At 34.7% G+C, this 13626-nt stretch overlaps 2 protein-coding genes and 1 non-coding gene across 4 annotated transcripts; 2 read left to right on the top strand and 1 right to left on the bottom strand.

Moving 5' to 3' along the window:
• Positions 1-2384: 2384 nt before the first annotated feature.
• Positions 2385-5735, top strand: LOC129293998 (protein IQ-DOMAIN 24-like). Of its 2 annotated transcripts, XM_054932170.1 has the most exons (4): positions 2385-2920; positions 3867-4064; positions 4225-4293; positions 4618-5735. In XM_054932170.1, exons 1-4 carry the CDS (start codon positions 2522-2524, stop codon positions 5212-5214), a joined length of 1263 nt encoding a protein of 420 aa, XP_054788145.1. In that variant the 5' UTR covers positions 2385-2521; the 3' UTR covers positions 5215-5735. The 2 variants fall into 2 exon arrangements, with proteins under 2 accessions (XP_054788145.1, XP_054788146.1); XM_054932171.1 differs by lacking the exon at positions 3867-4064.
• Positions 5736-9031: 3296 nt separating this feature from the next.
• On the top strand, positions 9032-9105 carry TRNAV-AAC (transfer RNA valine (anticodon AAC)). The gene has a single exon. It is a non-coding gene; the product is annotated as a tRNA-Val (tRNA).
• A 397-nt stretch (positions 9106-9502) lies between these two features.
• On the bottom strand, positions 9503-11492 carry LOC129293502 (RHOMBOID-like protein 2). The gene is made up of 5 exons (XM_054931509.1): positions 11065-11492; positions 10656-10819; positions 10392-10555; positions 10042-10292; positions 9503-9797 (listed from the first exon to the last, which is right to left on the bottom strand). Exons 1-5 carry the CDS (start codon positions 11334-11336, stop codon positions 9683-9685), a joined length of 966 nt encoding a protein of 321 aa, XP_054787484.1. The 5' UTR covers positions 11337-11492; the 3' UTR covers positions 9503-9682.
• Between the last annotated feature and the right edge of the window lie 2134 nt (positions 11493-13626).

Here is a 13626-nt window from a genome sequence, read left to right as displayed (position 1 = left end):
ATATACATTTCCCAACCTCTTTCTATATTTATATATACAGAGTGTGTGTGTGTGTGTACGTCCGATCTTATCTTCAATTCGGTTCAGGTTTAGCTTTCCTTTAAATAAAAGCTCTTCCTAACATGGATCTCTTTGTGCCTTTATTTTTCACACTTATATATAGGGTCGGTAATTTGAATTAACTTGAATAAGGAAAAAAAATATTTATCTCTTTATTTTTCACACTTATATACAAAGCTAATAATTTAAGCTAACTTAAAAAAGGCAAAAAATTATTTAAGTGGAGCTTAATAAAATAATTTTTTAATGTTCGAGTAGCCTAAAAAATTTTAGGCACTCGACTTTTTCTTCATTTTTAAAAATATATAAAATATATAAAATATTAATTAATTTTTTAAATTTTATGTCCTTTTATATTAAGATATCATATATTTGAGTATGTTGTTTTAGATATTTTCTTAACAAAATAAAAATACTTAAATCATCATTTTTGTCTGGGAGAATAATAATAAAATTTTTTTGAATTATGTAAATGACATTTTGATGTTTTAAAATGTTAAAATTTTCATGAAGTTTTTGGAAATTTTTCTATCAGTAAGAAATTAATATAAATAACTAAATTACCTTTAATTCAAATATCAATTATCATTTATAAGTTTTTTTTTAAGACTCACAATTTTTTCTCTTAAAATTATAAAAATTCAATAGCAATTCGTAAGTTCTCATTTAAAATCTTGATATTTCTTAAGTATTACAAATATTAATCATCATTTACAAGTTTTATTGTAAGATTTACAACTTTTTTTAAAAATTATAAGACTTCAATAGCAATTTACAAGTTTAAATTCAGGACAATTTAATCATTTATATTAATTTCTTAAGAATATAAAGGGTCCTATGGACTTCAAAAAAATTATAGTATTTTAAAGGACTAAAATCTTATTTATATAATTTAAAGACATTTTCCGTTTTTATCATTTGTAATCTATAATATAAAACATATCAAATTAATATTTAAAATTTATTTTAATACCCATAATTTTTAAATTTTAAGACCCATAATTTTTTTATTAAATATCAATAAAAGAAAGTATATTATTATATATATATATATATATATATGTATATTTAATATGAATAAAGTTTGAAACTTATTAAATTTTAAAAAGATTTAATGATAAGTTTTAAATTTTTATTTCAATGAAACATGTTGAAAACAACTTATGGATAAAATTAGGAAGAAGTTCAGCTGGGTCCATAAGGAGAATATCTCCCTTTTGAATTAAAAAGTCTGATTAATTTATATGTTTTTTTGATTAAAAAATTACAGTTTTTGCATTTGCAATTTGAAACTACAAACAGGGTTCCCCCGCTTCCTATTTAAAAGGAAATTTTCATGTCACGATACCACAAGAGCAATGGTAAAAGTGAGAGTCTACATAAATTATGAGATACACACTCGCACATATATAGCATTTGCTGATTAGCGAGTAAAAGAAAATTAATTTTAATTGTTTCATTACAAATTTTAAAATTACCAACTCTGTCGCCTATTCCAGCCTCGGTCCGATGTCCATAAAAACCATGCATTAATATTCGGTCCGTATACAGTGTCAATTATCTAGCTATCAGTAATACTTCCTCAAATTATGAGACGTTTTTTATAGCTCTTTTTTGGCCAAATACTTTTATACTTACAACTATCAAATTTTAGCTATACTATTACCAACTTAATTTGTATATATTTCAAACACACTACTAAAAGAAACTTGAAGAGTAATAATCATCAATCATCACCTTGAAAAATGATTTTAAATAACTGAAAGTTTGGTGGTAACTAATGGATAAGAGTGTTTTCATCCACTCGCTCCAAAACTCAAGCCTTTAGGATATTCGAACATCTCAATCTCATATAAGTTTAAAAAAATGAAGTAAAAAGAAAAAAAGCTCACAAAAAAAAAAAAAAAAATCTCCTGCACATGGTAGAAAAGTAGAAAATAGACCATTCGCAATGAGTATAGAGGTGACTTTTGCATAGCGGTCGTTATAAATTTTGTATATAATAATATTTCATCATTTAACCAATCAAAATTTATTTATTGCTCCCATAGACTTTTCATGAATCATGATACTGATATAAATTTAAAAAAAAATCATAACTTTTGCAAGATTACAATTTATAATCTGGGGATGCAAAATTCCTTATCTTTAATTTCCTTCCCAAGTCCAGAGGCGAAGAAGCTGGACAGCAATGCAAAACTTGCACCAATAGGAAAAGAACATGGACGGCGCGTGTGGTGATCACGCTCTCTTCCATCGCGTGCTCTACTCCTCTTCATCCGCAAGCATTCAAATTCCCTGGCTATAAATTCCATTTCTTTCTCCCATTCCGTTACCTCCTTCCTTCAGAGTAGTAAATTCCGTCTCTTCTCACCCTCTCTGCCAATTAAATTCTCTCAATATGTTCCTCTTCGCCAGAATCCCGACCCTTTTGTCGGAATTCTCCACGCTCCGATGAGACATGGGTTTCCTCCGGAGACTTTTCGGCGGCAAAAAGCCGGCTCCTCCAGCAGGAGGCCCCCACAAGTCCGGCTCTGAACCTGGCAAGAGTAAACGGAGATGGAGCTTTGCCAAACACAGCAAAGACAAATCCCAAAGTGCTACTTCTGATCCCAACAGCATCGACCTTTCCACATCTTCGCTTCCATTCAGTGATTCCTTGAACGCTAATAAACATGCCATTGCAGTGGCTGCGGCGACGGCGGCCGTGGCGGAGGCCGCTCTCGCTGCGGCTCATGCAGCGGCCGAGGTGGTTAGACTCACTAATGGCGGCGGCGGTTGCGGTCCTAGTACAAACCAGCACCAGTGGCCGGAAGAGATCGCCGCCATTAAGATACAATCGGCGTTTCGTGGTTACTTGGTAAGTACTATTCCCGAGGTTGTGGGAATTTTTTGGCGCTTGGTTTTGCGGATTCAACTTTGAAGTTTGAATCATCATGTAGTCATAGCTCGTCTGCTGCTATTTTAAAATTTTTCTAGTTTTCTTTCGCGAAACAAACGCTAGTTGTGGTGGTTCCTGGTGCTTCTCCCTTTTATCACGTCTACTCACGTTTTGAAAGAAAAAAATTTAATATTTTTAAAAGTTACATACATGAATTTTTTTATTGACAAACATGACTTCGTGCTTTCCCCTCTTTTTGAGTTCAATATAAACATTTTATTATCAGAGACGAAAAAAATTGACGTCTTCATTACGATGGAAAATAATAATTGACGTCTTCATTACGATGTAAAATAATGTAAAAAAGAAACAAAAGGAGATGAGGGCGAGAATCATGACGCCCCACAAATTATACTTTCCTTTAGAGCTGAAAAAGTAGACAGTGCCTCTTCCCAAAAAAAAAAAAATCACCAAAAATAGGTCGGTCCTTTTAAATTAGATCTTCCATATAATTATATGGGATAGGACCGTGCAAGGAATTTTTTATTTACATTCGATTATATCATAAATATATATTTTTATAACGATGAAAGATAAATTGGTCCTGTGCAACTCGTAATGAACTGTCTAGCGGGTTATGGACCCGAGTTCTGGTTGTTAGGCTTGCCATAACAAAATGATGCATTAGGAGAGTGATGGGCAAGTTGGCAAGTACTCACTTCTTTTTCATCTTATTATAGGAAGTAGAAATACCGTCAAATCTTTTATGAAAAAACATGTACAAAGTATTGTTTTGTTTGGAAAATTTGAGGAAAATCAAGAGAGAAATTAGGAAATTTGAGTTTTTATATCATGTGAATTTTATTATGGTAGGGTATGAAATGTTATGTGTAAAATGAAGCTAATAAATGGTTGGGTTTGAAAGGCAAAGAGAGCTCTGAGAGCACTAAAAGCATTGGTGAAGTTGCAAGCATTGGTAAGAGGTCACATTGTAAGAAAACAAACAGCAGATATGCTGAGGCGCATGCAAACTCTGGTGAGGCTGCAGTCCCGTGCACGTGCAAGTCGCATGCAGTTGTCGCATATTCTCCATTCTACCAAGTCTCCACTCTCTCGACACCCTGTAAGAAATCATATCCTGTGGAATTTACATGTTTATAATCTTATCCAACGTTTCTCAGCTTGCTTTCATGCTAAGTCGGATCGTTAATTCGCATTATCGCAAATCAAAATGGTGCTTTGAGCATGCTCCTTTAACCTTAATGGTTTCGTGTTAATTGCAGGTCTCTGAACATTATGAGTCTTCACTCAGAGCCTCAAGTACCAAATTTGATGGGTCTCCTCTGCTCAAGGTACTCATAGACTGTATTGTGGGTTGCTTTGAATGACATTTGGAATGAAAAACATGAGCTTAGAGTAGAGCTTAAACGAGAACAAGTTTTAGTCTGAATCTATTAAATTTTATAGTTGACAAAGCTGGTGTCGGTCGACTGGTCTCTGTTTGTCCCTTAATAGGCATTTGCTTCTACGCTGTAACTTATATTCATCATCAGTTTTTACTGCGCAAGGAAAAAGAATCTATGAACAAGTTGAGGACTTCAACGTGTAGGCAGGTTCAACCATTACATTTCAAACATCCCTCCTATTGAGTAGCATTTTTCTGATTCAATTTGCAGAGATGCAGTTCCAATGCAAATTTTAGGGACATTGGCTCGGGGAGATCGAGGTTTGGATCGCAATGGTTTGACCCCTGGGTGGAAGAAAACGTTTGGAACCATCCTGGAGGAGATGACGAGAAGAGTGACAAAATTCTCGAAGTTGATACGTGGAAGCCACACTTGAACTCCCAGAACGAGAATCGTTTGCCGTATGAGTCTCCCTCAAAGCGTTCATCAACAAGAACTGTAAACCAAAGCATCTTCAGTTCCCTTAAGTTTCAGAAGCGAAAAGAAGAGAAAGCTTCAAGAGCTGCAGAGAACGGCAACGAATTCTCGGCCCATTCATATCAGAACAGTCCAGAGTCATTTTCTACTTCAAGAAGAAGGTCAGGTCCTTTCACACCCACAAGGAGTGAGTGTGGCTACTTTGGTCACCCAAATTACATGGCCAACACTGAGTCATCTCGAGCCAAGGCTAGGTCAGTGAGTGCACCAAGGCAAAGGCTTTGGGATTCTTGGAATAATTCAGACAGGCATGCTGATTTCAGAAGCCAATGTTTCACATCTTCAACTTCAAGCCGCTTCAGCAGAATCTGGAGTACCCATCTAAGGTGACACAATAAATTTCATCACTCAGTCCAACCCTTTTGAAGGAGGCATCAAATTTTATTCCTGATGGTGTTTATGTGCCCGAAATTTGGATCTTCTACGTTTTCTTCTCTTCACTTTTTGGTCAATTTCAAAGAGAGATAGACATAGAACATATGAAGCCCTTTTGAATTGTTTGATCCATTTACATATGTAAGATCCGCTTGAGTGATGGACTCTGTACATTCTATATCTATCTCTATCTAAAATTTACGGAGAGAAGGAAAGGAAGAAGATCCAAACAAAGATTTGAGAATATTTTACTAGTTTAAGGTTAAAAAAAAAAATTGTCTAACTTCTTTTTATTTGTATGTATGTGTTTAGTTTTGTCTCTCTATATTGTATAAGTCGTCTTTTTTTTTTCCTCTACTTTTTTGGGTGAAAATGGGAGAAGTTTGGGAATGTAATTATTTGACCTGCATCAGTGTAGCTTATGACAAAGAACAGAGTTGAGAGCGTTGATGTTATAAATGTATTGGTTCCTCCTACATTTTGACTGGTTTTTTCCTGAACTTGTTTTGGTTTTCATTTATGTTAATTGTTTCTTAATTTATTGATATTTGTTCGAAGCCTTCAATTTTTCTCCAAGTGAAGTAACAAATCAAAATAGGAGAGTGCCGTATGTCTTACCGTTGTCAACGTGAATTTCCCAAACGTGAGTCCTACTTCTCTCTGTATTTCTTGTCATCACTTCAGAGAAGGTTCTTTCAATTTGTCCACGACTTGCGTATGAAATGAACAAACAAACTCGAGAGAAAAACTCTTAACGTTTAAGTTCTTTAATGTTTTCCTTTTGCTGGAAAAAATACAGAGTATGTAATTCATATAAAGATGACAAGAAAAGACGTTATTTTTGCCTTTGGAAAAAAGACGTTATTTCTTTGGCTTGATGCAGATGGATCTGCATAGTATTCCTATCGCTACTGTATTGAGGGTGTTTTTGCTTTCGGTGGTCCATTGTGTGAGAAGGGAACGTGAAACAAAAGGATAAAAGAGAATGAATTCAAATACATGAAGTGACATTTGACACTATTATTCTCCTTGGATGCTAACCAAAGGTCCAAATTAATATAACTCAAGACCAATGGGTCACATGAACCTATTAAAGAGAATAAGTCACTCGTGGAATCTCGCAGATCTCACTCTTTTACCTCTTGTCTTGTCTTGTAGTTTATTCACATTCTCACATCCCTTTCTTCTTCCTTTTTGCTACTCTTTCCCCTCGTAAATCAACCTAACCACGTTTTGTCTTGTATTGCTTTTCTCAAGGATGATCATTTGCCTCTTATTGTGCCAAAATCATTTCAAGTATGATTTTTTCCTATGATAAAATTTAGGTGAATTAAATGCTAATAGTTTATTAAAATCAAAACATACTTCACAATTCAGAATACTTACATAATTACTTACATGTTCTCCATCAATAAGATGTTCATAGATTTAAAATCACATTTATATTTTGATTCTGATAATTGATGTGTTCCAATGTTGTGAGGAAGTAAGATTTCAGGTTATGCACTACAAAAATATTTATTCTCCCCGTATAATTATAAGGCATATTTTTGTACTCTTTCTATATTTAAAAATACAATGCATTTTATTTGGTGTTTTCTAAGAGTAATTAATGAATTTTTTTAAAGAATATTCTTAATGAATATTTAAAATTAATGATGTTTTATATTCAATTGTTCTCATCATAAAATGAAATATTCAATTGTAATTAATTTACTTTATTAAATGAGAATACACATGAAATGAGTAGACAATTTTCAATGATGCTAATTGTTTTTTTAGATGTAGAAATTTGATATAAATGTCTAATAATTTGGAATGGAGGGAGCTGTCAAAAATGCATGATATTTGGCTTCGAAATTATCTTATATTCTATCTAAAAGTTAGCAAGTACCAAGTTTAAACCAAACTTCAAAAAGTTTAAGTGAATTATGTGAAACTACTTATGCGAATAAAAAAAAGTAAGCCTTTAATCTGGAGGGAAACCATCTCTTTACCAAATGAATGAATGGGTTATTTGATCTGATTTGAATTACATGAATTGATGTGCTTAGTTAGGAACATTTAAACATACCTAAAATGGAAAAAATAAATTAATTAAACGAGCAAAAAGAGAGTGTCGGAAAAATTTGAATTGTCTAATCCTAAGAAGCTAGAATTCCGAAGAAAAGAGAAGGGGAAAATGAAAAAGGGAATGTGAGTGCGCATATAAATGTCATCTTTTGAGATTCTTAATCATGAATCACTAGTTTAATTGCCCTTCACGTGGGGATAGTCCAAAGTCTAATATTGAAAAGATGTTTACAATGGAAGAGGACACACAAAGGTGAATCCATCCTAAAAGAGTAGAACATAATATATATATTCCAACATTGAAATATTCATCAGTAATAGTTCTGATTCATTGAAGGAATTCTGAGATTGGTGTGTTTATCCCTAATCTACAAATCCAGCTATCACCAAACAAACAATAATTAACACCAACACAAAGTAATCCAAAGGTGGGGTATGTATCACAAATCAACGAAAGTTAGTTTCTTTATGAAAATAAAATATTTAATGAGTTCTGAAGTCAATAGCTCTTGTGCATCAAACTCATGTAATTTAAATTAAATCCCATAAGTTTAAAACATTAATGACTACCTGCAAATACCCTTCTCATTCTGATTTTTATGCTTCTATAGAATGCTGCATTTATATCATCAGACACAGAAAACATGTCAGTAGGATAGACTTCCTTCTATCTAAGAGGGAATAGAATTAGCTTAACTTCTCTGATTATCACGAGTAAAAAACATGTCACTTGTTGATTGTCCTCGTGTGTGCGCGTCCACTGTCCAGGAGGAGATTGAAATCCAAAAATAAAAAAAGACTCTGATCCCTATTAATCTTAGTACTAGCAAGACAAATTCATGATAATGACCCCCAAAAATATGATTACACTCGAGTGCACATAAACATGGCCTGAATCATTACGGCTAAGGACTTGAATCAAGAAAAAGTTGAATGTGATTAGACTAAAGTGTACCCTAAACCTAACCCCAAAAGAGAACTTGCAAACTGCAATCAGTGTTGGGGTCAATGGAGAATCCCAAAGAGACGCCACAGGAAGCAGGCAAGGAAGCCATGACAGTGGCATTAAGGTTGTAAGTGACAAGTAAGCCCATGAAGCATTCACACACACTTGTTCTGTTACAAGCACTGGTCAGTGCCATTTCCTTCAACCCAACTATGGCTTCACAACATGGGCTCGACACTGGAGGATCTGGTGGTGACCCATAGGTTATGAAGTTGGAGTAGCCTGACAAAAGTTGTGCATTTTGTGGCTCCCCTTGCTAATGGTAATGGGCTCATCCTCCACCACACCAACACCAGAACTGCTACACATATCATCTTCCAATTAGCCTTTGATGGCCTCATATTCATTATACTCCCTCGAACAACAAATCTGCTTTTTCTTAGCAAGTAATTTTTTTTAGCAGTAGGTTCTTTGAATATAAATATATATAACTATATAAGTGCTTCAATGATATACTTAAAGAATTGAGTTCATGTTCTTACAAGAAGAAGGGGATCAAGTTTGATGTTGCAAGAGAAATATTGGGTTGGTGTGCCATATGGAGCTTGTGGTTTCAGTCTCACCATGAGTTTTTAATGAACCTTTTGGTCAGATTCATCGTTCATTGGCAAACAGTTTTTTTTTTAATCTTTTGTTGATACTCAAAATTCAATATTCTAAATATTAATTGTCCTATCGAACGAGAATCATTAGGGTGTCGTGGTGTAGTTGGTTATCACGTCAGTCTAACACACTGAAGGTCTCCGGTTCAAGTCCGGGCGACGCCATATGTCTTATTAACTTATTTGTTCGGTTGTTCTGTTCTCTTTTGAAAAGGGCGGGACATGAGCCTATCTATGTTCAATTTAGGCCCGTATCATAAAATTCTTTTGGAATTGGGCTTACAGAGATGTCCGAGTTTGGTCTGGGCCTGAAGTAAAACTGGTTCGGACATTCTGAATTTGATTCGAATTAGCAAAAATGTCAAAATAGAAATATCAACTCGGTTATCAAAAAAAAAAAAAAAAAACAACAACTATTTTAAGATTAAAATTTTTTCACTCGTGTCGTTATCAATTTTAACTTTTAATTGGGACGTTTACCAAAAACCAATTGACGTGACAGTGATAAATTGATAACAGATCGGCCCCAAAAATAACAACAATAATATTAATATAACAAACATAATTAAAACTTTTCTTTATTAACATCTTACAAAACAAACGAAGGTCACAAATAAATTCTTAACGTAAACGCACATAATTGCTGTAAGATAAAGCAAAAGGCTAGTTAATGTTAAGTAGAAACCAAATAAAAGTTTTTGAGTTTGTATATAAGCTTAGATGAAGAGAAGTGCAGTAATATTCACGAGTCATTGCATTTCCATCTGGAAGTTGGGACACAAGTCAAGTAGTGGCACCAATGGCAGTGATCATAACCATTCTCTCCCTTGAATAGCATCACCGTTCCAATGCTTATCCTGCCATTTTCAATCATCACATTATAATACATGCAATGCACGGGATTTACATTAGTAACTGCATAGTATTAAAAATTGAATTAATCCAGCCAGTCGTTTTGACTAAATTAAATTGATAACATAGTATTGAAAACCAAATCAACCCACCCAATTGCTTTGACTAGTTCAATGACTAGTCCAAATTGATAGCTTAGTTAACTGATAACATGATCTGTGCAAAGGATTAGACAAAGAAGAAGATTACCCAAGAATGAGGAGAACAAAAGAGAGGATCCAGAGAACATATTGGTAAGGCTTGTATTTGGATTTGAGGCGTGCAGCAGAAGGAAGGTGGTGCTGTTCTACCCACCCAAATTGTGGACGAGGCAGCAAGATGAAACCCAGCAAGAAGCCTGTCATGAATCCACCTATGTGTGCAAAATTATCCACATGGGGCAGTATTCCTATCCCAAGATTTATGATTATTATCACCACCAGTGTCAACAGTGCTGCTGCCTGCATACAAACAAACCAAAAAATGCCACAAAGTTCAGATCTTTAATATTGAAGCTGCTAATTCAAGTGCCTGTGTTATTGGAATGGTTGTAATTCTACCTTGTTGGTGTAAATGGTCCAGTTTGTGATGAGTTCAGAGAGCATTGCTCCAAGGAGACCAAAAAGAGCACCTGAAGCACCGACTGATATGTTGTTTCTAATAAACAAAGAAGACAGCACGCTCCCTCCAAATCCAGACAACAGGTAAATTATTCCTATCTTCACTGCAAAAATTTCACTCAAACAAAAATGTTACCACTCAGTGAATATTATGCTAATGTTTCACTGAATCTCGTTAATGCAGAAAGCGAGATTATATGATACCAAACCCAAATTGCTGTTCAAGGCGGATCCCAATGAACACAAGGCTCAGCATGTTTGCAACTAAATGGATCACTCCAGCATGCAACCATATGCAAGACACAAGCCTCCATCCTTGGTGCTGATTCACAACGCTATCCCATTTCAAAGCTCCCATCTTTGTCAATCTTCAAACAAACATAGCACTTTTCTCAAATCAATAGTTCCATGACACAATATCATTACACTAGCTCAATAATTTCTCAAAGTAAATGCATGAAACAGATCCTAGCTGGACTGTGTACAGACGCATGCAATAATTTCTGAATATCCAAACACAGACAGTGAGGGAAGCACGTGACAGATTAAAGACAGAAAAAACATAAAATTTAAAACATGGGTAAAAGATAACACGCCATGGATCAGCTCTTACGTTGAAGAAGAAGGGCCAAACAGCGGATTCTCCCGCAGAGGCTGAAACGATAACCTGCCAAGGAACCTGGCGACGCAGTCTCCTTGAAAGCCCAGATTGTTACGCGGACAATCGTTAACGTACATGGACGCAATGAAAACCCCAACATTGGCCACCACGAACATTGGAACCAGCCATGAAGTCCACTGAGTTTCTGGATCATAGCCATGGGAGGAAGAAGCAGAGTAGTCTCTGTTCTTCGTTCCTCCTCCTTCAAGATCTCCTCTAGGCATATTCCCTCTTTCTCTCTCAAACCCACAAGCCAAGTCTCAACCTTCTGCTCCAGAAAATCAGTGGAGATGGTTAGAGAGAGAAGGGGTTGAAGATGGTGGCGGATTTAAACGGTGGAGGAAAAGAGAGTGGTGGTTGTGGGCTTTGTGGGTGAGCGATTTCAGGTTTCTAACTGATGCAGTAAGCAAGAGGAAAGGATCCTCGGTGTTCGCTCTTGTACGGTGCTTTGTTGTCATAGCCAATCAATGTTGGCTCCTGTCGGGAAGGTGTCACGTGAGAGAGCACGTGGCTCCAGAGGCGTTGACCAGATGATCGTTTCTTGACGTGGCAAACTCTTATTGGTGGATTATGTAGACAGATGTGGGGTTGCGAACAGTCAATTGGAGCCAGAGTGGGAGACGTTTCGTTTTCGTTTGGCGGTAAGTAAGCTGAAAGAGGCCTTGGGAAAATGGCATGTTGCTTCGGTTGGGTTCCAACTTCCGAGCGGTTAATTTATATTTTTAATCTAAAATATATTCAGATATTTGTTGTACCTTTTAATCAAACAGTCTGATAATGATTATTTTTCTGGCATTCTTATCTTCAATTGATATTAGTAATGTATTTTGTTAAGAAAGGACGGATTTTGGGAAGTAATTTGCATTGTTGAAACTTGTCATTGTCTTTCCTTCTTGGCTCTGTTCTTTTGTGAAACTTTGTGAAACAATTGCTATATTGTGCATATGATGTTTAGCCCTTAATCATATTGATGGTTCTATTTTTATTTTTATTTTTGAAAAAGAGTGATATAAATTTTTTTGAAAATAGTAATTAAATTTATATTTCAAGATCTCTGAAGAAAACGTGAAAGACCGACATTAACTTAATGATGTTAATCAAATAGCATTGAAGAGATTGAGTCAAACAAGCTTACAATTAGAGCGTCTAAATTTGCAGCATGTGTGAACCGTGAAGGAGGAGGAGGGGGAAAAAACTTAATCATGCGATTGATAGAAAGACACACTTCTTATTGTTTGACAATGACTACGAGTTCTGAAAAATGTGGTGCAATGTAGGTTATCTTATTGAGAGTTACACTTACAGCTTCCCATAATTATTATTAGATTAGGTAGATAGATGCATCGATAATGTTGGGCCGATCATAATTTTAAGCCCAAATATCATTGAGTTCAATTTTTGAACTAAGTTGAAAGGGAAAATTGTATTGAAGAACCGCTGAAGCACCGTAATTGCCAAAAAAAAAAAATTCTGAATTTACTTTAAAATCCCCGACATCGTCTGAAAGCAGGAATGAAGGATAAAAGACGAAAACAATCCTACCAGTCATTTTCACTCCCATGCTTGTTATTTATTTTTCTCACACTTGTGTTTGTTAAATTATTATTGTTACTTGTCATTTTTCTTGTCAAAATAATATTTCTATCCACTAAAATTTAACAAGGTTATTTCTTCCTTCTTCATTGAATTTTATTGTCAAATTTGACGCAGGACTTTAGAATAAATTCATAATATTTTGGTCCTTTTTTGCAATCAACGTGCTCTAACGGTCATTCAATGCAAATTTCCCAAAGTTGAAATGTTAAGGGTTGCCATTATTTTCTTAAGTACGAGTCTTGTATATGAAAACAAACAAGTGCTCAGAAATTAACTCAAATCTCCATAAGGAATAGGAGTCTTTGTTTCTTAATTAAAATTAAACTGCTTTTTATTCCTGTCCCCCTAATTTAAATAAGAGTGACATGACAATGGCGAAAATTTTTTCTTGGAAATCAAGATGTTGCACCTCTTGTTAAAAATCTGCAAGAGGCTATGTCCTTAACATTAAATAAAAGAAATGAAAATGACTTACATTAAAAACCAATGCGATCTTCTAAAATGTGATTAGCAAATGGGATAAGAAAAAGTGAATAGTCAATTAGCAATCTAGTTGAGAGAAAGTGTATCGTTTTATTCCCAACATTCCACAAGATAATAGGTTTTCTTATCAGCAAAGTAGAGTGCTCAAGAAAGTTTTAAACATGTGTACCTTGACTTAATTGATATTCAAATCAGTTGTGATCCAATGTTGTAAATTCAAAAGGAAAAAAAAAATCAATTGTATATGTCAAAGAAATCCAATCCAATCTAATGCGTATAATTAAAACCTGGCAATTTGAATAAGTGATTAACCAAATTTATCACTTTGCTAGTAATGATATCAACAATAATAAAGATATAGAACGACTGCATTGATGGATATATAAGGGATGCGTGGGAGAGTAATTTTTGGCAATGGATGTAATAGATATTAAA

Source organism: Prosopis cineraria, unplaced genomic scaffold, assembly GCF_029017545.1.
Source record: "Prosopis cineraria cultivar Desert tree isolate PC_DT_omini unplaced genomic scaffold, ASM2901754v1 PC14, whole genome shotgun sequence".
NCBI classification, from domain to species: domain Eukaryota; kingdom Viridiplantae; phylum Streptophyta; class Magnoliopsida; order Fabales; family Fabaceae; genus Prosopis; species Prosopis cineraria.
Note: the sequence above shows the minus strand (reverse complement) of the source record. Positions and strands in the feature narration are given on the sequence as shown.

Bases quoted from the DNA above. Each gene is read 5' to 3' on its own strand.
- LOC129293998 (XM_054932170.1), top strand. From the start codon at position 2,522: ATGGGTTTCCTCCGGAGACTTTTCGGCGGCAAAAAGCCGGCTCCTCCA. The intron at 2,921-3,866 runs GTAAGTACTATT...TGGGTTTGAAAG, and splicing joins CGGCGTTTCGTGGTTACTTG to GCAAAGAGAGCTCTGAGAGC. The intron at 4,065-4,224 runs GTAAGAAATCAT...TGTTAATTGCAG, and splicing joins CTCCACTCTCTCGACACCCT to GTCTCTGAACATTATGAGTC.
- LOC129293502 (XM_054931509.1), bottom strand. From the start codon at position 11,336: ATGCCTAGAGGAGATCTTGAAGGAGGAGGAACGAAGAACAGAGACTAC. The intron at 10,820-11,064 runs GTAAGAGCTGAT...GTTTGTTTGAAG, and splicing joins TTTGGCCCTTCTTCTTCAAC to ATTGACAAAGATGGGAGCTT. The intron at 9,798-10,041 runs GTAATCTTCTTC...TGAAAATGGCAG, and splicing joins TTTGTTCTCCTCATTCTTGG to GATAAGCATTGGAACGGTGA.